Genomic DNA, 21,430 nt, shown 5'->3' with positions numbered 1-21,430 from the left:
TACAGCTTTTGCTAGTTACCTTGTAAGTTTGTATTCTATCCAATAGAGAACTTAAGAGATGATTACAGCCCAGATTCTTCAGCTGTTGTCCATATGAATAGCGAACACAATTCCTGCAATAGTTGCTACAAACTGATTTGATGTTATTTATTTTTTTTGCAATACAAAACAGTACAAATAGGTTTTCTACATTGAAACAGGAAATAAAAAACAAAAAAATCATTGATAAAAACAATTCATAATAAATATATAAAACAGTTATTCCAGTCAGGTAATTATAAACATATCATGAACAAAACACTTCCAAATCTCATTTGCTCGGATGTGCACAACAACATTACAAACAATAGCCATTTACTTAAAAAGACTTTCATTCACATTAAATCTCTGATCCTTAAAGCACTTTATAAATATGGCTAGATTATAGTAGTACAAAAATGACACTATCAAACACCACAAAGCATACGTTGCACAAGTGTTTACTGCATTATCTGCTTCACAATCTCCTTTACAGAGGAAGACACTGTATATTTACTAAGCACAATACACTCTTGTCTGAATATGAAATTCTTATCAGTTCCAAGGTGCTTTCCTTCCTAAGACATGATTGGTGATTTTCTGTAATATAAAAACAAAAGTGACAGATATCAGTATCAATCCTCTAAGAATAAAAACATTAAGCATTAAAATATCATTGATAAGTTTTCTAAACAAGATACCAACAGATAACACAGCAGAAAGAAATGACTGTTTACATAACGTAGGACAGCTAATGCAGCCCAGTTGCTTCCCCACTCATCAGTATGAAAAGCACCAGGATATGCCTGTACTGGCTTCAGTGGAAGTGGTCAGAAAATAGGCTCAAAGAATCACAGAGCAACTAGACATCAGCTGACAGACCGTTTCCCCAAGGAACCATGATGCAGGGGTCTCTTCACCTTCTGAATACAAATCTCTGAGCTTTGCCTGAGCCTCTTGTTCCCCATTTTGCAATACATTCTCATGAAAGGTACAGAAAAACTAGAAGAGATGCAGAGAAGGGTAATAGGGATGATAAATGATACAGAAAGTGCTTTATACAATAAACAACTGAACAGATTGGGTCTCTTTGCTATGGTGGAGGGTGGGAGGGAGGCACGACTGAAAGGGAAATGAAGGGCTATTGGTATGAAGAGTCACAGCGTTTTTCAGTTAAACTGTGCAAAATGTGTAATCTGCTCAATGATGCTGAGAACCTCAGAACCCTACAAAGCAAGTGGAGAAATCCATGGGAGGTATCACTACATAATGGCTCTGTCACCATGTACACACACATCCGCAAAGTACGCAGCATACACGTATATGCTATACAGTGTGTGTATATATATGTAAATATAAATTTGTGTATCTTTATATTTATTAGTATATTATTTTTAAAAGTAGCTGACATTGATCGCAGTCTGGAACCGGTCTCTGTGACTCCTACACTCGTGAAGCCTTAGGAGGATTTCAACACGCCCCATCCCACAGACTCTCCAAACAGCCCTGGGGGTTCGCGAGCCATTTTGCCATCTCATGAGTGACCCCAGGTAGCAAGTAGATGCCATCTCCCCTCCTTCACTCACAGCAACTATGAAACAAAAGGCTGATGTTGCTAATATATAATAATAATATAATAAATAATAAATAAATAATATAATAATAATAATGTTGTTGATAGGATGAAAAATATGAGTGGGGCTGCAGGGAAGGAGAAGGGAGGACCCACAGATTTTTAAAAAATAAAGCTATTCTAAAGCAAAATGCAGTTCAGTTTGCTGCCTCCAGAAACACGTGCTTTTCCCTTTGGAGCAGTGACACCTAGTGGCCCCTATCTTGCAGGCACTCTCTCAAGGAGATGTCCCATCAGTAGTAGTAATAGTAGTCATTAAAAAGTGTTCACTGCTCCTGAATACTAGCATTATGTTTTTTCTTTAGAGAGTAAGGGAAAATACATAAATGTTTCCTTTATGATGGTTCTCCCATGCTACCTACTTACAAAAATGGCAAACGGATCGCATCTAATGGAAAAGCCTCAGTAAGAGAATCAATGTGTAAACCTGTTAAAGTCAAAGCTCATTTTAATTTCACTGAGGGTGCAAGAGTTCCTTCTGATTCATGCTGCCACCAGATCAGAAATCTGCCTCGACTGTACAATTTTCAAAATTAGAGTACATGTAACATTCTCTTATCTAGCTAGTATAATTTTATGCTCTATTTGAAAATAAAAATATAAAAGCAAAAGAGTATTAAGATAGGATACCAGCCCAAACCAACTACTGCATCTTGTGATAAAAATAACTTTGAGATGGCAAATTTAAGTATTTAACAATTTGTAAAATTAAGGTGGCCTTTGAACCTCTACCAGCCACCTTTAAGTGTATGAGTTTTGACAAGTTTCAGGGATATGATCTTGTATTATTTCCTCCAGAGGATTCTTCCTTACTTAATGAACAGTGCTAAACCGCTATTTCATTCTCTCTTCAGTTTATACTGCAATGCCCCACAACACATTGATGCATCAAAACAAGCACCGATGGAAGTTCCTTCTTAGGGCTCCTATACAAGCATTTAAGTGAATTTTGGTCAAACACATTCATTAACTTTAGGTCCTGTTGTGAGTCAAACAAACAGAGATTCATCCCACTTCAGCCTGCACACTAATTCAAGGATATCATCTTCCTTGCTTTCCCCTAGTTAATGAAAAGAGATCCACTGCCTCCAGAGAGCAGTCTGCCCCACACAAGAGCTGTTATTGCTCACACTGGAAACAAGCAGCTTCGTTTTCTGCTCAAGATACGTTTTTAAGAAGCTAACGTCTATTTTTCTTCAGAAGAATTTTGCAGACGCATATCAGTATGCAGCGATAACTAACATACCTCTGAATACCGGCACGGTTAGCTCTCTTGTAAGGTATATTTCAGCAAACTGTGTGTCCACATTCGTGCTCATACAGACATGAGTGTGTTTGTGCGTGCACACATTCAATTCACTGCTGCATCCTCAGGCTGTGATCCCTCCAAGCCATTGGGAAACAGCACGCACACTGCACTGCTGCCTGACCCCCTCCTCAGAGCCAGTCCTCCTGCAATTAGCGAGGTATACGCCTAGTGGGAAGCCGGGTGGTCTTCAGACAGGAAAGGTAGGGATGAAGACTCTCCTTAAGGAGTGCAGGCAAAAGTTTCTGGTTGCAAAGATAAACTATAATTTCTGTAAAATTTCACTCTGCTTTCTTATGCACCTGTTCCTTCGGTATCAGCAACAGGAACAGAAGCCACCAGCATCCCAAAGCCACATTACACTGTAACCAAGTTGTAACAGACTGAAGATACAAGCACATCTCATTATTGTAACAGGAGGTCAGCCACCGGTGCTGGGAGAGGAGAACGTGCTCAGACTCTCTTGCTCACTAAGCAAACTGCTGCAGCCATTTAAGACATCACCACCTTCCCAGACCCTTTTTTTTTTTTTAGCACTCCTCTACCAGGTATTAGCATCTACACAGCAGAGAGTAAGCCAAAATATTAGTACATGGCTCAATCTTTATCTAGATAGATGCCCAACGATTTTCGAAAGAATTGTCCAAGAATTGTCCCCTACTAGGTTTGTTTAAGGTACAACAAAACCTCTCCAGACTACTACAATTAAAATAAAAGTAGGATCTGCTCTAGCGTGCTGATCTACTATTCGAGATCAGGGGGTCACAAGTTGGCCTTTGGTGAGCATGACTACCTCAACAGCAAGATCCATCACTGCAAGGCCTGCACACCTGCCTTAACTAGCTTTCAAACTATTAGTGATTCTCAGACTACAGCATGGGTACAGTGCTACAGATCACTTGAAAAAACACCCCCTAAATTACATATGTTATTAATGTAGTTTTTGCCAAGGAAAAAAAAAAAAAACAGCTTTCCTCTCCTAATATTCTCTCATCTCTGGAGCTATTCCACAAAAAAAACTATATTTTGTTTTTGCTTACACAATCAGATCCACTTAGAAACTTAGGTTCTCAAACATACATTAACAAAATTCTAAACAAAACATTCACTATATCTATAGCTACTCACTACAGCTATTCTGTATCATCAAGGAAGACAACAAAAGATTACAATGTTCACTTTAATGAATCATCATCCCTCTTTGAATCAAAATCACACTTGTATAAAGAACTTCCTATCAGATTCCTTCTCTTCTTCCAGCTGACTATGCTACCTCGAGTCTATGACTGCTAGCATTCATTAACTCTGAGACCTTACTGCACTGACATCTGAGATTCACAGGCTAGTGAAAAAGATTCTGAATACACCCTGCAAAAGTATAGCATCAAATTCAAGTAATCCTAGCAATAAGTACCCACAATCAGATTAGGCAGGTATTCTGGATAATACATCGTGCTACAAGCCCTTAGCTTTAAGATCTGATTACTGCTGTTCCCAAAAATAACTAAACCTATTACTCCTGCTCTGGTGGGTATCTCAGCCAGGAAAGAGCTGCAATGCTAAAACTGAAGTGTAATCTTAAAATCTAGAGGGCGGGGAAGAAAGAGAAAAGAAAGAAAAAAAGATCAGTTGGCATTTTTAACTCTTGTCCTTAAAGCACCCATGTCTATAATGCAATTCCTCTAGGAGGCTACGTTTTATGGTATATGGATTAGTAAAGGAGTGAAAAGCCAGATTAGAATCTCAGTGTTTGTATTACAAATCACTGTTTCTGATCTTTTATTTTTTATTAGGTCTTAATAGGAAGCTTAAACGTATGGACACCTAAAAGAGCTTAGAGAGAGACACATTGCTCAGTCTTGGAGAGGGGGCAGAAAGGATTAATGAACCTCCTCTGTGGGATCAGTACATCTATCACATCACTCAATGTATACAAATTGCAACTCCTTGTTACACAGAAACATCAGATAATAAGATACATGCATGGGAAGGAAGAACAGAGTAATCTCTTCCTTGTAACTCATCATGATTAACCCAGTGAGTCTCCAGCACAGGGCTCTTCAATCTTCTTGTCATTCATAAAACCTGAGCTTACACACACACACACACACACACACACACACACACACAAGGCAAATGATACACAAGTCAGCTGGCCAGAGAGGAAGAGCAGTGGCAGCAGTTCTTAGCTGAACAGTCCCAGCTCTCCCAGCCCTTCCTCATATGAGAGCTGCTGTAGCCCCCTAATGGTCTTAGTAGCCCTTCATTGGACTCACTCCAGTAGTTCCATGTCCCTCTTGTACTGGGCAGTCCAGCACTTGACACTACTCCAGGTGAGGCTTCACCAGGGCCAAGCAGAGTGGCAAGATCACCTCCCTCAACCTGCTGATGACACCCTTCTAATGTTCCCCAGAATACTGTTGGCCTTCTGGCCACAAGGGCACATTGCTGGCTCATAGTCAACTTGTTATCCATAAGGACTTCCAGGTCCTTCTCCACAGGGCAGCTTTCCAAGAGGTCAGCACCAGGCCTGTACTAGCGCATGGGGTTATTCCTCCCTAGGTGCAAGACCCTGCATTTGCCCTTCTCCAGCTTCATGAGGTTCCTCTCTACCCATCTCTCTAGCCTGTTGATGTCCCTCTGAATGGCAGCACAGCCCTCTGGTGTATCAGCCACTCCTCCTAGTTTCGTATCATCAGTAAGGTGCTGAGGCCTTCATCCAGGTCATTGATGAGTTAGCTGAACAAGACTGGACCCAGTATTGACTGCTGGAGGACACTGCTAGCTACAGGCCACCAACCAGACTTCGCACCACTAAGCACAACCCTCTGAGCTCTCCCATTCAGACTATTTTCAATTCACCTCACTGTCTACTCAACCAGAATTTTCAAAACAAATATATAATATTTACTAAATGTTAATTTCATAAGGCTTACAACCAAAAGGAAAAGAAAAAAAAAACCTAACATATTCCAGAGTAAGTAGCTTGCCAGAACACTTGCCATTTTGTAAAGCTGTGCTTTTAGCCGATATGAGTTGTATTCTGATTTTCTCTTCTCTTCCTCTCGCTTCTTCTGCACTTCTGGTAGCTGCTCATATATCCTTAATGTAAATACAAAAGGTCAAAATTAGTGACTTGGAAGAAAAATATTTATTAACTTAAGAATATCCTCTGTTTTAACTTCACATTCTGTAAAGGATATTAGCCTACCACATCAGAGAAAAATTTAGTTGGGGACTTACAAGTGTCACACACAGAAAATATGGAATACATAACAGTTGTGACAACGGAAATTCCCACATCCCATAATGCCTTTTTCTTGCTGCAGCACCCTTCTAAAAGTAACACTTTGGACATTAACATGACCATACAGCTGCTATGATTTCCTATGTGCAAAAGATAAAGATTCAATATCATCAGTACAGAAGAGTCCTGTTGTTTTAAAGGTATGTCGATTCTGCATAACATATCTATTCATAAGTAGTAGTACATTTGGCATAAGAATAATCTGACTCAAGTCATCCAGGAATCTTTTATGCTCAAATGTTGTCTTCTCCACTCCTGAACTATTCCCATGCCAAACAACAAAAGATACTTTGAACTCTATAAAAGGTGAGTGGTGCTCAGTAGAGAGTTAGCACACTACTCATCTGTTTTACATGCTATCATTTGAAGAAAGCAGCTAGCAAGGATGGCAGAGCAGGGCTCATATTGCCTTCCCCATATCTTCTAGTGCTTCCTTTAATATCATAAAGCTTTACTAATTTCATCAAGTCATTGCCAAGAACCACGCAGCTTCAAAAAGAATACAGTTCATGGGAAAGGGAAATGAACCACGCTCAAAATTCCAGCCCCAGAATATTTAAAACACAACAGATCATACTTCAACTCCATTCTTAACATACAGATTTGATACTCATCAAATAGACCAGGAAACTCTATAGGCGGCCACTTCATACTGAATTTATACAGACAATTGACGTTACACCCTAAAAAATGGCAGCTGTCCTCTTTTCAGTGACCTACCTTCCTGCGTATCCCTGCTTTCCTACTCTGTCTGCAGCTGCTTTTAGAAGGCCATCTTTTCTAAAAACGTTTCTGTCCGCATTACCTCTACAGAAAAGAGGAAATAGATCACATTTTGAATGTTATTTCACTACTTTTGTGCTTTGCTGGAAGTCAGCAGAGGGTGCTAGGTCTGTAAAAGTGCTACTGGGTGTTGGGGGGATACCTCAAAGATTTCAGCGTTTGTTTTACTGTCATCTCACCATTCACTAAATGCTTCCACCACTCTGAGGCACCCCTTAGATAAAGATAAATTAACTGATTCATCCCACTATAGAGATGTTTAGAGTTAGAACTGGACAATGTAGAATCGCATCTAACTTCATTCAAAATCGTTTTTATTAGCAGTAGCTAATTTGCCATGAGAATCTCCATTTTATACACTTACAGAGGAAAAGAAAAAGCTTCTGTATTCATTATAGGTGTAGATTTCAAAAGAATAGTAAAGAATAAATCACTTTTTAGCTCCAACTGAGTGTCAGAGTATAACAGCAACATAAGAAAAAAGTCAAAGAGCGCAACTGCCTGTATCAGTCTCCATAGAAATCTTGCTGACTTTGGTATTGTGAAATCAGAGTTCATGAAAATACACGAGTTTAGATAATATCGATTATACAGTACAAATACCTGACTCAAAAATCTTTCCATTTCAGTTAAAAGATGTGGATATGCATTCTTTAGGGAATTGGTGTACATCCTATACTTCTGTCACCTGTTAATGTCCTAAAAACACTTTTAAATGCCAAATGCTATTGAAATCAAACATCCTTATTGGAGTCTCCTATCATATATAACATATTAAAGGGTTTATTTTATATATTACCTATTCCAACGTGTATTTTGTAGGATCACAGAATAACTTTGGTTGGAAAAGACCTTTGTAGGTCAGCTAGTTCAACCTCCTGCTCAAAGGAGGATTAACTTCAAAACTAGATCAGGTTGCTCAGGCCTCGTCCAGTCAACTTCTATCTCCGAGGCCAGAGACTCCACTACCTCTGCTGACCCCTGTCCAGCATTTAACCATCCTCTTTGCGAGAAACTGATTTCCCCTTCTCTAGTCAGAATTCTCCCTTGCTGTAACGTGCGACTGCTGCTACTTGTCCTTTCACCACGCATCTCCATGAAGAGCCTCACTTCGCCTTCCTGAAATCCTCCTTCTGGCAGTGAAACAGGACTGCAGATCCCTGCCTTCAGCCTTCCCAGACCAAGCATACCCAGATCCTCCTAGCATGCCTTGTGCTCTAGCCCCCGACCATCTTCATAGCCTCTACTAGACACATGCCAGTTTGTTGATCTCTCCCATACTGGCAGCCCAGAACAGCACGCAGGACCCAGCTGTAGCCAAGCAGAGGGAATAACCTTTTCCCTCCATCTGCCAGCTACACTCTTACTCGTGCAGCCCAGTATGTGGCTGGCCTTCATTGCTGCAAGAGCATACTGTCACCTCATGTTCATCTTGCTGTCCACCAGACCCTTTTCTGAAGGGCTACTCCCTGGACAGTCTCTCCTCAGCCACTGTTGATGCATGGAGTTGGTCTGTCCCAGGGAAAGACTTTGTATTTGTCACCATCAAACTTCATGGCATTCCTCTTGACCCACTCCTCAAGTCGGCAGAATTTTTTTAGGAACTATTGGCCACACTGTCATCCCTTTCACATCGCACAAATCCTTTCCTTCACTTACATTCCACGACATCGGTTTAATAAAGCACTTACGCTTATGCTGAAATCCAAATTTTACGCGTTCCTTGCCTCAGGGCACGCTCTTGGCCTTTGCTGTTGCTTTGATGCTAAATAACTGACATTACAACTGGTATTCTTTTTACAGGCTATCAGAAACAACTTCAGAAGCCCCTAACTTACTTTTTAGTATTTATGCAGTTTTCTAACTAGTAGCCCTCCAAACCACTTCCTCTCGTCTCCTCCACCATTTCAGAATCCAGTTGCAATAAATCCCATTCTTCTATTTTATCTTCACATACTCTGTCTGTAGCACAGATAAGCCAAATGTTTAATACACTGCTAAGTACACAGTGCATTTTATATACAATTACTTCAATCAAACATAAAGTAAAAGTTAATGCAAGGTAGCTTCCTTCAGTGTTAAAAGTCTCCGGATTCCTTTATGGGTAACTCTTTATATAAAAGCCACTTTCATTTGGAGAAATGGTAGCTCATTTCCAACATTAATTACCTAGTTTGTTAATGTTTAACACCATACACATGGTCTGTATTCCATCTTTCTTCTCCTTTGGGGGTTCACAACTTGGACAGTCAGCAGTAGTGTTTGGATTGCAGATACTGCAGCAAAATATGCAGGTCTAGTTACAGATTTTTTTTTTAAATAGTCTTGTTTCTATGATTTTCTTAACAGGTGCTTTCTTCCTCTGATAAAAATGCCTACATCTTACCCTGAAAAAGCTGAGTTATCTCCAATGCCCAATTTTTTACTTGCAAATATGATTCACCCACCTTTCCTGCCCATTTACTCAGGTCGCTTAACTATTTGAAGCAAAATTTTCTTAACCTTACCTTTTGGATCTTTGAATCATTTCACTCTTTGGAATTGTTCTTCTCTTTTGTCTAATCAGATAGCCTAAACGCAAAGTTTTGAGATAAGAAAACAGTGAACAAATTATTTCTCACAAATAATACTACTGCAACAATCACACTCCTTTAAGTTATGGATTCTTATAGACAGTAATGGTAAATAATTGTCATTTTATTAGAAATATATACACCCTTAAGCATAATGAAGAAATCCATTAATTTTTATAGAATATAAAACAGTATAACCATGAAGTACCTCTTTCAGACAGTATGCAACTTGCATTTCTATAGCCCTTTTTTTCCTCAGGAGGATTAAATAGGTGTTCTCGTTCACACTGCAATACACTCTGCATCCGTCTTTCCTCCATTACAAGTTTCAGATGCTTTACACGCTCTCCAGAGCGGGAGATGAAATCAGGGCGATGCAATGCAAGGGCCTCCTAAGACAAGATGACACAAAACAAAGTTTAAAATGGCCAAAATTTCCCTTTAGGGCTGGAAGAGATTCATCAAAATATCTAACACTATTATCAAAGCATGGTGGGGGGCGGGAAGAGGAAAAGACGACTTCAAAGTAGTATTCAGTATAAAATACAAAATCTTGCATCCTTAAGGCTGGGTAGATGCTCAGGGATCTTAACATCAAAGTACTTGTCAACAATCTGAAAACTAATTGAGAAGAAAAAATAATTAGCCAAAATAATTAGCAAAAGGGACAACCTCTCTTCAGAAAAGCACAGTAATGTTTAAACAAAGCTTGGCACAAAGGATAAAAGGTGCTGTAATACAATACCATCTCCTTCACTATAAAGCACTGGCCATGTCAGTACTGGAGCTTCAGCTGCAGCAGAAGTCAAATTTTGAAAGCCATCTCCTGATATGCCCACTTGCCATACTTCGGTTCCCATCACAGGGACATCTCTGAGCATATGAGCAGATACAATCGAACTTAAAGAAAGTCCAGAAGTGCACCTAATGCACTCCAAGACATTAAAAGGGATTCAGTTCACTGAACAGACTGGAGCTCCAGAACTCCAAAACATACAGCATGGATATCTGGTACTCATCACCAACAGCTTTGCTTTACAGAACAATTCCTGTTGTGTTACACTATGCTAACTTAGATTTCACTTGCTGTAGGTCTCTTTCAAAAGTACTTCTGTACACTGCGTTTGTATTTTTCCACCAGTACTTGGAGTGAGCACACCTAAGCTGGTCTGCAATAAGTGAGTGAGGGTACCACATACACACACGCAGTTTGCGCTATATGAATTAAATCCCATTTTATCACACACTATTTATTTCATTCAGGAATATTCCTGCAAGGAAGCAAGTATAACTTGAACCCACCTCAGCTGCATTCTCTCTAGTTCTTAAAGCCATTAAGTCCTAAAATACTAGATCAAATCCTACATATTATCATACTATAGCCAGGTGACCACAAGCAAGCAGGACTGACAGCTGTTTTGTTTCCTTTTAAACAGGAGTGGTCTCTATCTTGTTGATTTCTTATGACAAAGGTAAAATAATAAAAAAGGATCAAAAATTGTTTCCACAAGATTCAGCATTATTCCAAAACTCACAGTGACAACCCAGTAGCCTTACAGCACACTTTGCCCTTACCTGTAGCGTCAGCTTCACAAATGGCCGTGGGGATTTGTTTTCAGCATCTCTTTCCGCAACCACTGCTTGAACCAAGCTGCTAAGCTGCTGCTCTTGCCCATTCTTCTCTCGGAGAGGCTCCCTCCAGGGCTTTGTGCTGGTCAGTGGTTCAAACCAAGATGGACCAGGACCAGAAAAGGAATTGGAACAGTTTTCTTTCTTAGATTCAGATTTCAAATCCTCTGCTGGAACAAGCCAAGAAATTCCTGTTAAAGACATCACAGAAGAAAACCAAGATTCATAGACAATACGCTTCCCATTTTCCATCCCCATCTATGTTCCTTCATGCTCAAGATCTTGGCTGAATATAATGCTTAACACTGTAAAAAAGACTCACTTCAGTAGTTTCACAAATTCCAGTGGGATTCTGTATCAGACACTTGGCAATTTCAAAAGATTCCATTTGCCAAGTGTCAGAAAACCAGTAAGTCTTTACCAAAAAAGACATTTGGAAAGGCACAAAATGGCTTAGTTTGCAAATTTATCTCTTTATAGAAAGAATAGTTATTTATCAGCAATAACATATTTAAGAAATTTTTGTGATGTCCTAAACTGCAACTCTGTATAGATATTTTTGAAGGGCAAATGCTTTACATTTTCCAAGTGTTTAATATGTATACAAAAATCAGATTACTCAGTTTACATACATAATGGGATTTGAATACGTCGCCCTGTACTCTAAATAGAGATATTCTATATTTTCTAAATTAGACTAGTATGAGAGAGAATGATTTGTCCCTACAACAATGACGACTAAGGAAAACATTTAATTAGTGACATTTGGGGGGTGGGGGAGAGGGAGAGAAAAAACAATAAAAGCCACAACAATAAGGCACAAAACAGGCAGCAACATTTCATCATCCCAAAAATACAATCCTCGCTAAATGGAGTAAGACAAGTCTAGTACTTCTGGTACCACAATCTTTTCCTCATTCAAGTATTCCTTAAAAAATACTTGTTGTATGAAACCTCACTACATGAAACAGTAAGTCAAGTTACTGAGCAGCTGTACACTAAGTTTAACAGAACCACTCATATTTACACACCAAAAATAAGTATCTACATGATGCCTTATTCATTGCCTCTTATTTACCACTTCCACTGGCTAGGTTATATCTAACAACCAGACTGAAAATGCCATCACAAGGAAGAACTAAAAAAAAAAAACAAAAAAAAAAAAAAAAAAAAACTCACTTGACAAAGTGCTTTTGATTAAAATTAACTGATTAAAAACAAGTAAAAACTGACAACACAAGTAACAGCGATTACTTTGTGTTCTAGCCAACTTTGATCATGTATTTTGCTGGTTGCTGTTGAGATATACAACTTTTCCAGTCTATAGGTGAAGCACATTTTGGACTAACCTTGTGGCAAATGCAGCCTGCTCCTTTTCATCTTTTTCTCCATGAGAAGATTGCCCAGCTGTCCCTTCTGTTTACCCTTGTTTCCCGGTACCTGATGATCCGTGACCGTTCCATCTGACTCTCTGAAAACATCTTCGACACAATGCCAGGGTTCCCGTGGCCGTAGATTTGGCTGGCTAGACCTTGGAGTTGGAAAAGTCACACCAACATCTCGAGTGTTTTTTTTAGTTGCGCTGTTCACAATCTCCAAGTCTCCTGCAATTCAGAATAAAATCGTTACATCTTATTCTAGAGCACTTGTGAAAGTATATTACAACAAATAAAAAATCCTTCTTCACATTTTTAATCAAAAGGCAAAAGCCCACTGCCATAGTTCTTTATCTCCAATCTTGTTTAGTGTTAAACCAGTGCTTTTTACCTTAGGAGATCTGACAAAAATAAAGCATTCCTTGGAAGTACTTCAACATCAGCATGAGTGACAAAAATAATGCAAATGATGACCTTCAATCTTTACTTCACATTTGAAGAATGTCTTTCAAGGATGGGATACAGAAAAATCAGATTTTTTTAATATTTCCACTTCAAATTCAACACAAATTTAAAAGACACAAGATAGATCCTATAGGATAAGCTGAATAAAACTGAATGGATCTCAGCCTCGTCCCGTTCCCCCGAAATAAAAAACATATGGGGTGAAGAAGAAGATATCAAACTTCAAGTGCCCCCCTTGCTAGGAATCTAAGCAGAAGTCTGAAAAGCCAAATTCTGACCTGCTCCTGAAAGACAATAGCAGCTCTGCCATTACATGGCTGCCAGTATACAGCTGTACAATTTCAATTATAGGCCTTACTGGGTAGATTGACAGGTCCAGAAACCCTCGTACAAGACTTGACTTTATTTCCAAAACACTAGTTTGTCCAGGGCACCAAAAATATTCAATAGAAACATAAAATGGAAGGTGTTAACTAATATTCAAAAGAACCATAATGTGATTTTGAAAGCAAGTCATGAAAATACTTCTCTCGTGCAACTCACTCTCACATGGTATCAATAACTCATTACTGTGAATAAAATACTGACGAATAAAATGAGACTGTTACACAACACTACGATGGGAACTTGACATGTAAATGAAGAAACTGAGAAATTGAAAATTGCCACCAGAAGAAAAAGACTGAATGCAGGACTGCACTGGTAAAGGATCGGCTCATGTCTTAAGTAGACATTCAAAATATTTAATTAATACATTCATTCAACATTCAAAATATTTCCAAGAAGAATTTAAAAAAGAGTATAAAACTCTGTGATCACAGGCTAGCTTTCTGAAAATACAAAATGCCTACAAAATATATTATTTGAGTAACAGATAAATATCTGTCATAGAAAACAATACATATAAAATAAAATAAAATGCAGTGAATCCACCTTTCCCACTGAAGCAGATTAGAAGTCTAGGTTAACAAAACTTACAAGTGAGTGAGAAAACTGGCTAGTATTCCAGAAGACAAGGAAAGAAGAGGCAATGGCTCATCCAAATACAGCATAACACTACTGTAAAAAAGGTCTGGAAGTGAATTAGAAGAACACTGAATATACTTACTCATCACCAGAAATATACAACAGACTTTGGAGAAACGTTTCCAAAGAGATCAAAGGCAGAAGTAAATACACCTAAGTCAGGTCTGGAACACAAAAACTCACCTGCTTGGATAGCCTTGTTTAACATCCGTATCCGTCGCTTGTTACTAAGAGCACAGCTTGGCCCCCAAGAACCGCTGCTAGTAGAAGCCGGATCTGGTGAAAGAGAAGCTGCCTTCTAGAAAAAACACACAAAAGAACAGAAATTCCTGAAAACGTAACTGAAATGAACAAAAAGTGGGTTTCAAACAGCAAGATCTTCATTCCTTACTTGCAGTACTTTGACTCTAACAATTACCCAGGTATTTAGCACAGGCTGATTCAGTATTTCTTACTGACATTCCACAAAACAGCCAGCTTTGACTTTGTACCCTCACGCGCTAACTCACTTTCAGCACCCAATCCTAGTAAGAAGAGCGCATGGTTTCCGTAGAGAAGAGCTACCCTGCGATCAGATTTTGTGAGCTGCTGAGCACCCTCCACAGTTCATGGGACAGCACGGACTGTCAAGACAGACTCTTACAAAAACCCACTGCTGTAGCAAGATCATCTGTTGGCTGCACTTTTGTGAAAGACTGCAAAGTTTAAAACACCTGTGCTTTTAGAAGGAGAACAAACATCTAAACTAAATCCAGTAATTCTAAATCCAGTATTGCTACCCTCTCAAATCAAAAGCATCTAAAAGGCTGCTGGGTTATGGGAGGGAGGGACTGACTGTAAGGACCAACGTGCTGCTTTGCTAGCACACCATGAACTTGAGCTCTGAATCAGCAGCACGAAAAAACCAAGTCCTTTCAAAACACGACAAGTTCTCGCACTCTTTGTGATCCTCACTACACAAAGTTCACTAGATAGATAAAATTAAACTCAGAAATTAGAAATAGCAGTCACACGGTAAGAGCATGGCTTAGGCAAAATAAAAAGTTTCCCATCTCCACCATTCGTAGAAATGTAAGTTCCAGTTGCAGAGTAGACAGCGTGACTTCGGTAAATTAAACGTTATGAGATATAATAACTTTATAGCCATTTAAAACATAATATATTCTCTCTGCAAGTGTAACGCATCTAGTCCACAAGCTTTGCTTTCTGGCACAGAGAGGGTTAGCACTCTGTGAACAGCAACTAACTGCCAGCGCTTCCCCAGGCTTCGAATCAGTGCCACGCACTGTGGCAGAGACCAATTTCTGCGATGCTGCAGAATTTCATTTTTAATTATGAAACAGATTTCCGCCCGCCATCATAGCAATTAGTATCCTATTAGTAACTCATAAAGCAAGTAATGATGGAAATGCACAGCAGCTTTTTTTATTACCTTTTTATTGAACCTCTGCTATTACCACTTCAATGAGGAACAATTTCATTTCAACATTAAAGAAAGGTAATTTTACTCTCAAACATACTGCCATTAACTGTTTTTCATTTCTATAAAACTACTGCAGCTCTGGTACAGTGCATGAGACGGATGTAATAAACATGTAGCTCCTACCAGAGGAGAGGAGCAAATTTGAATATATGCACTCAGGAAAAGGGAATACTGAAGAAAAAGCAAGGAAAAAAAAAAACAGATAACCCATTTACATGCACATGCATATCAGCAGTCAAACAGAAATAAATATAAGCAGCCACTCGGTACTGAATATTGACAGCATATTTCTATTTGGACTAGAATATTCAGTGCAATGCTTTCACAGCCCTTCAGTAGTTAAATAGCACAACCTTTAGCTTTGTACCTGCTACCAGATGGCAGTAAGAAGAGTGCTTTAGAAATAACAAACTGGAATAGATTAAAAACTCTTCTGGGATGGGTCCAGCATCTATAAATAAAAGCTGTAATCAAGTTTTCTGGAAGCAGAGCTGACAATAGGCTCTCATTAAAAATCGAGCTACAAAATGCAACAGTCTCGTAACTTCAGCAGCCTGAAGGATTTGTGCAGTATTTTCTCTAGCAGTAGGGCTCCTACTATAAATAAATCTGTCTTTGAACCACAGATATTTGCAAATAAAGAAAAACATCTGGATTTCTGTTCTCCTAAGCATCACAGAAATTATCAATGCTTTGATTTTAAAATGAAGCCTGTCATTTTTGCCACTAACTTTTTCTCATCCTTATTTGAGGTAGATCATATCTCTTAACATGTTTAAAAAACAAACAAACCAAAACAAATCACAGCAGATAAGTACTATTTTCTAAAAGCCATACAGGTTCAAAGCAACATCTGGAATAAGGAATAGTAAATTTTTTTTTCTAGTGTAAGAAATACTGGAAACTGCTGTCTCATAGGTGACTTTAAAAGGCAAAACAACAAGAGGTTGCTTCTCCAAGGCCTAAGTGGACATCGCAAGGTTAGTAGTGAAAACTGAAAAAAGGAATAAAATAATCTTCTAAATAACGTCATATTTAGGGGGTCACTGTTCTGATTAATTGTCCTGATGTTGTAGGCAAAGTGCATGACAATTTTATTTCAACATAAATTCTTTCTTTTTTAAAAAAGAAAGACTTCTTAGCCTTGAAAGGTCTTTTCTTTTTCCCCCAAGCAAGCATTCAGTAAGTTACTTGGCACAAACACTGAATTTTAGTTGTTTCTATAAAAAACTGACTTGTTTCAGAGAAATATGAACATCCATTAGTAATGATGACACTATCACTTCTAGTAAAAATACCAAAACTTTGTAACTTATTACAAGTCTCAAATCCATGCTAATGTCCCTTTTCAGGAAATTAATTTTCATTTACCACCACTGCCTCCAGGATTGCTAGAAAATAGAACCTTTTGAATAATCAGAAATCAATCACAGTAAGCTCTTGCTTCCCAAGACTACCTCCCAGACAGACAAAGAGGAACAAAAGACAAATATAAACAAAAGGAAAGAAAGCAGAGTTGACGATGTGATAGATTTTGATCTTCTCCTTACCACAGAATCGGTAAGGTTGGAAGGGACCTCTGGAGATCATCTAGTGCAACTCCCCTGCTCAAGCAGGGTCACCCACAGCATGTTAGACAGGGTTGCATCCAGGCAGATTTTGAATATCTCCAGAGAAGGAGACTCCACAACCTCTCTGGGCAACCTGGTCCAGTGCTAACCTGTTCCTTATACCTAGAAGGGCAAAGAGCCTGGTTTGCTTTTGAGCTACTTGAATCAAAGACACAAGCCTACCATATAAACAACATTCTCTTGGAAATGTTAATCATTCTCCAAATAACAAACTCTCCTGTATACAACTTAAGAGTATCCATAAAAGATTAGCTGAAGTTGTCTCATGGTCTAATTGGTCATATACCTGGATCTCTTTCCTTTTCCTGTGTCTCTCAGGAGCCACCTTAGGGTATTTCACATCCATTGCTTTGCTGCTCCACTTGTCCCACTTTTCAGAGCGATTTTTCTGCTGACTGATGGTACAATAGAGTTGGGAAAGCCTTGGTGACACACGCACTCTTTCATGCCCGAAAGCCCTGATCAGCCTGGCAGTGTCAATGGTGGAAATGGAACTGCTCACCTCAGCCTGAGTAGCAGTTTCCATTTCTGTTTGGGTCACCACATCAGATTCAGAGGTGACAGAACTGATCACAGTGCTGTGATCTTTACTAAGTCTTGTATCTGAGGAAACGTCACTAAGAGTTTCCAAGTACTGCTGGTGCCCCAAAATTTTATTTATGTGACAGACAGTCTTCTCTCCTGCCCTATTTTTCCTGAACTCAGCAAAGCTATTTTTATCATGGTTGATAAGTGGTCTTTCTTCACCATATGCTGCATTAGGCTCTAAGATACTTTCACATGCGTTTTTTTCCTGACACCATATTTTCTTCTGCTTTCTTCCCTTAATTTGGTCTTCAGAAACATTCTTCTCAGGTTTTTTAGGTATCAGCGTATACTTAATGGGAGTCTGAAGGACTCTAGCCAACCGATCAAGGCGTTCAATAAGGGATAGTTCATCATTACTCCTAAAATCATGGTGCTGGTGTCTCTTCTGGCGCTCCAAAAACTTAGTCCAGAGGTCATCTAAGCTATCAGTGGAATGGGTTCTCTGTTTCACTGGCAGGTCTGTCTCCAAACTCTCATTAAAGCGAGTCATTTGGCTGCATGGTAAGTGATAATTTCTAGCCTCCTTCTGTTCTGCTTCTTTTCTGCTACATTGAAATAGCTTCTTCCCTGAAGTTCCATTCCCCATAGATGTACTAATTCTTATATCCTCATTCTTGCTGTAATCTGCTTCTGCAGTTAGTGGGAAGAATTCACTTTCACCGTTCTTCCTATGATGAGCAGAGAAAACACGTTGATCATGATCTGCATATTTCCAGTTCTGGAAGAAAACATTTGAGGAAGGTCTAGCACGTCCAGTATCAGAATACTCCTCTGAGAGCTCGCTGTCATACATAGGCATTGGAGGATGAAGGTAGAACTGTGCTGATCTGAAGGTGGAATGAGTGGCTTTTACAGATTTCAAATCATTTGTGCATTCTAGAAAATGGAAATAAAAAAAAAAGTGTTCTGTTCCCTTACATACAAGCAAGTAGCAAACAGCAAATCTTAAACAGCGCAATATTCACCCTAAGACTCCCCAGCCATTCAAAGAGATTAAAAACAGGAATCATCTTCCCCTTTCCAAAAATGCAATTATCTTTGGAATAAAGTATCGGTGTTATTAACAGCACATGAATAATATTTTCTATCACATGCCACAAGCAATCCAAGAGAATATTTTATCCTACCAAATCTACAGATATGCTGTATGTAATTACTTAAGCTAGAATTTGGAATGGGTCTTTATTTCTATTTATGGAAAGTCAGTGACAGGCAGTCACACTCCATTTGCCTCTCTTCAGATAAATGTCCTGGGAGTACCAATGCCCCTTAGCACTACACCAGAACATTACTTCCTAACTAACTCAGAAGAGGACTACAGATGTAAGACAACCAATATCACTTCCTGCACAATTCCTAGAAGGATCTCTGATAGCATCTTGATGGCAAGATCCAACCCTGCTTCACTTTTAGCATCAGATAAAACAGCTTAGTTGAAAGTAGCAATGAAATCCTTCCAGAAAATGCTACTATCTGAAACTACAAAGGATGATACATAGAAACCTAATTACACATTCATTTGTAATAGGCATGTGTTAAGTACAAAGGTAGCATGTGCTAGCAGCATACTCTGAAATCATTTTACAAATCATTTGCAATATGCGGTACATGTTTCATGTTACGTTCTTTGTATAATGGACTTAATTGTATAAGGATCCATAAATGCTCAAAGCAGAATTATAGCCGTTAGTACCAGAAGGACTTCCCAAGTCCCTATGCTTATTGCAAGCTATCCTTATCCTATGCCATTTTACCCAACAGGTAGTTTAAAGATACAATGTAAGATAATAATAGCATTAATCTAAACTAAAAAGTGAACACAAAATGGTATAGTCCATTTACTAATGGTAACAACAGCTAAGTAATGGGGAGCTGTCAGGAAATGCAAATCAAATTCTATTAAAGGCAGGGATCACATTCAAATCATTTTCCTCTAGCTTTGCAACATCCCCTCTTTTTTTTTTCTTTCAAAGCAGCCTTCTCGTGTTTCACTCTGAGAATGTGATCTATGGATGAAGACGGAACTAGAAATCACATCTTTTTTCTGAGATAGCTTTTACCAAAGGGTGATGAGCAAGTCTCACAACATCACCTCTCCCTACCCCACTGAGGAAAATGCCTCCTTCCCTCCCTCTTCAAAAATCACAGGTTAAGTTACTATTTATAAAACCCTCAAATTCCCTATGGGAAAATATGATGCAAGATAAGCACAAGAAGGGTTACTATAAAATTGTGTCAATTGATTCTGTTAACACTGCTTCATAAAACTTACCTTTAATTTGTCATCGGTTTTCCTTATATTTTATGCATATCTTCCTTTCCCCTTCTCAACTGGGGCACGTCAGTGTCATGTCAGAATTATGAATAGCACCTCCAGTTTCAGAGTTAATTAAACTAGGTCTGGAGGAATTTGTCTTTGCATACAAGGTCAATGTTTATACACCCATGTAAGAAGATTCCTCCACATCCTTCTGACTAATGACATTGGGCTTGAGAACGATATGCAGAATTTTTGCTATTTTTGTATTTTAATAAAATTATCAACAAAATAGAAGAAATGCAAACAGGAAAAAATAAGCTTCTATAAAGAAACATTTTTAAAAAATACATAACTTGCATAATTTAAGCCTCTAGACAAGCTCTGTGGGTAGAGGCAATCTTTTATTAGACCAACTAAAAATACAGTTGGAGAAGTCAGTGAAGATTTTAGACATCCAAGCCTGGTCTTTCTTCAGAGAGTTTTTTTTAACCTTCTAACTATACTGGTTGGTCTAACAAAAGATTATCTCTACTTAAAAGTCCTGCCTTCCCTGATTTTAGACCAGTATAGCTACAGAGGGACACAATTAGATAATTTTGTATCAACACTTGTGTTCCTGTTGCATTTTTTATCAGGGGATTCAGACAGACAGGTATCTATCAATCTCTACTCCAACATGGTATTTTGTTTCTTATCACAGATTCTTGTTTTGAAAGCTCATTTTTATACATGTACTTTCTTCAGCTCAACCATGATGACGCAAGCATTCTGATTTGCTTACCCACAGCAAATGAAGAAAAGCATTTTTTTCGTCTTTCTCTTCTTGTTTCTGTATCCTTGCATTTTATAAATGTTCACAGAGAATTATTTTTTCTATTAGAAAAACTATGTTAAGACAACATTGTCTTTACTGTTGCACTAACTCACCACTGATTCCCCTGAACACTTATCGAAAAAGTAAAACAAGAAGTAATATAAAGTTCAGTCTATCTTATGCAATCAAACATTTTAAATTATCATTTGGGAGTATCAGAAATATAGTCTCCATTCTGAAGAGAAAAGCTTCAAAGAATAATTCTTCACTTTAGAAGGGGTTAAGTCATCAAAAGGTGTCTCTATGGATACATCAGCTCAGTTCTATGAAGTGATCTTACCCCAAGCATCTTGAGCTGTTTGCTTAAAAAGGACAACAATAATCATATTGAAGTACTCCACAAAAATCCATTTCATTAAGTATCTTCATACAACAAGTTTATGTGATGTTAAGAAAAATAAATGGGATCCAGAGAAACTACTTATGTGACTGCCTGTAAGAGAATGGGAACTCTCTAACTCGGAATCCATTATGCTGA

The 21,430-nt window shown here is 38.6% G+C and overlaps 1 protein-coding gene across 1 annotated transcript in view; it reads right to left on the bottom strand.

Moving 5' to 3' along the window:
* Positions 1–231: 231 nt before the first annotated feature.
* ALMS1 (ALMS1 centrosome and basal body associated protein) overlaps positions 232–21,430 on the bottom strand; it is a 71,888-nt gene continuing 50,689 nt past the window's right edge. The window contains exons 12-20 of the mRNA XM_062574487.1: positions 17,517–18,694; positions 14,300–14,414; positions 12,599–12,853; positions 11,196–11,440; positions 9,829–10,012; positions 9,555–9,618; positions 6,985–7,071; positions 5,960–6,059; positions 232–618 (exon numbers count right to left, since the gene is read on the bottom strand). Of these exons, the coding sequence (XP_062430471.1) occupies positions 574–618; positions 5,960–6,059; positions 6,985–7,071; positions 9,555–9,618; positions 9,829–10,012; positions 11,196–11,440; positions 12,599–12,853; positions 14,300–14,414; positions 17,517–18,694 (2,273 nt within the window). The 3' untranslated portion in view covers positions 232–573. The remainder of the gene's footprint in view (positions 619–5,959; positions 6,060–6,984; positions 7,072–9,554; positions 9,619–9,828; positions 10,013–11,195; positions 11,441–12,598; positions 12,854–14,299; positions 14,415–17,516; positions 18,695–21,430) is intronic.

This window comes from Rhea pennata, chromosome 4 (genome assembly GCF_028389875.1).
Source record: "Rhea pennata isolate bPtePen1 chromosome 4, bPtePen1.pri, whole genome shotgun sequence".
In the NCBI taxonomy this organism is placed as follows: Eukaryota; Metazoa; Chordata; class Aves; order Rheiformes; family Rheidae; genus Rhea; species Rhea pennata.
Note: the sequence above shows the minus strand (reverse complement) of the source record. Positions and strands in the feature narration are given on the sequence as shown.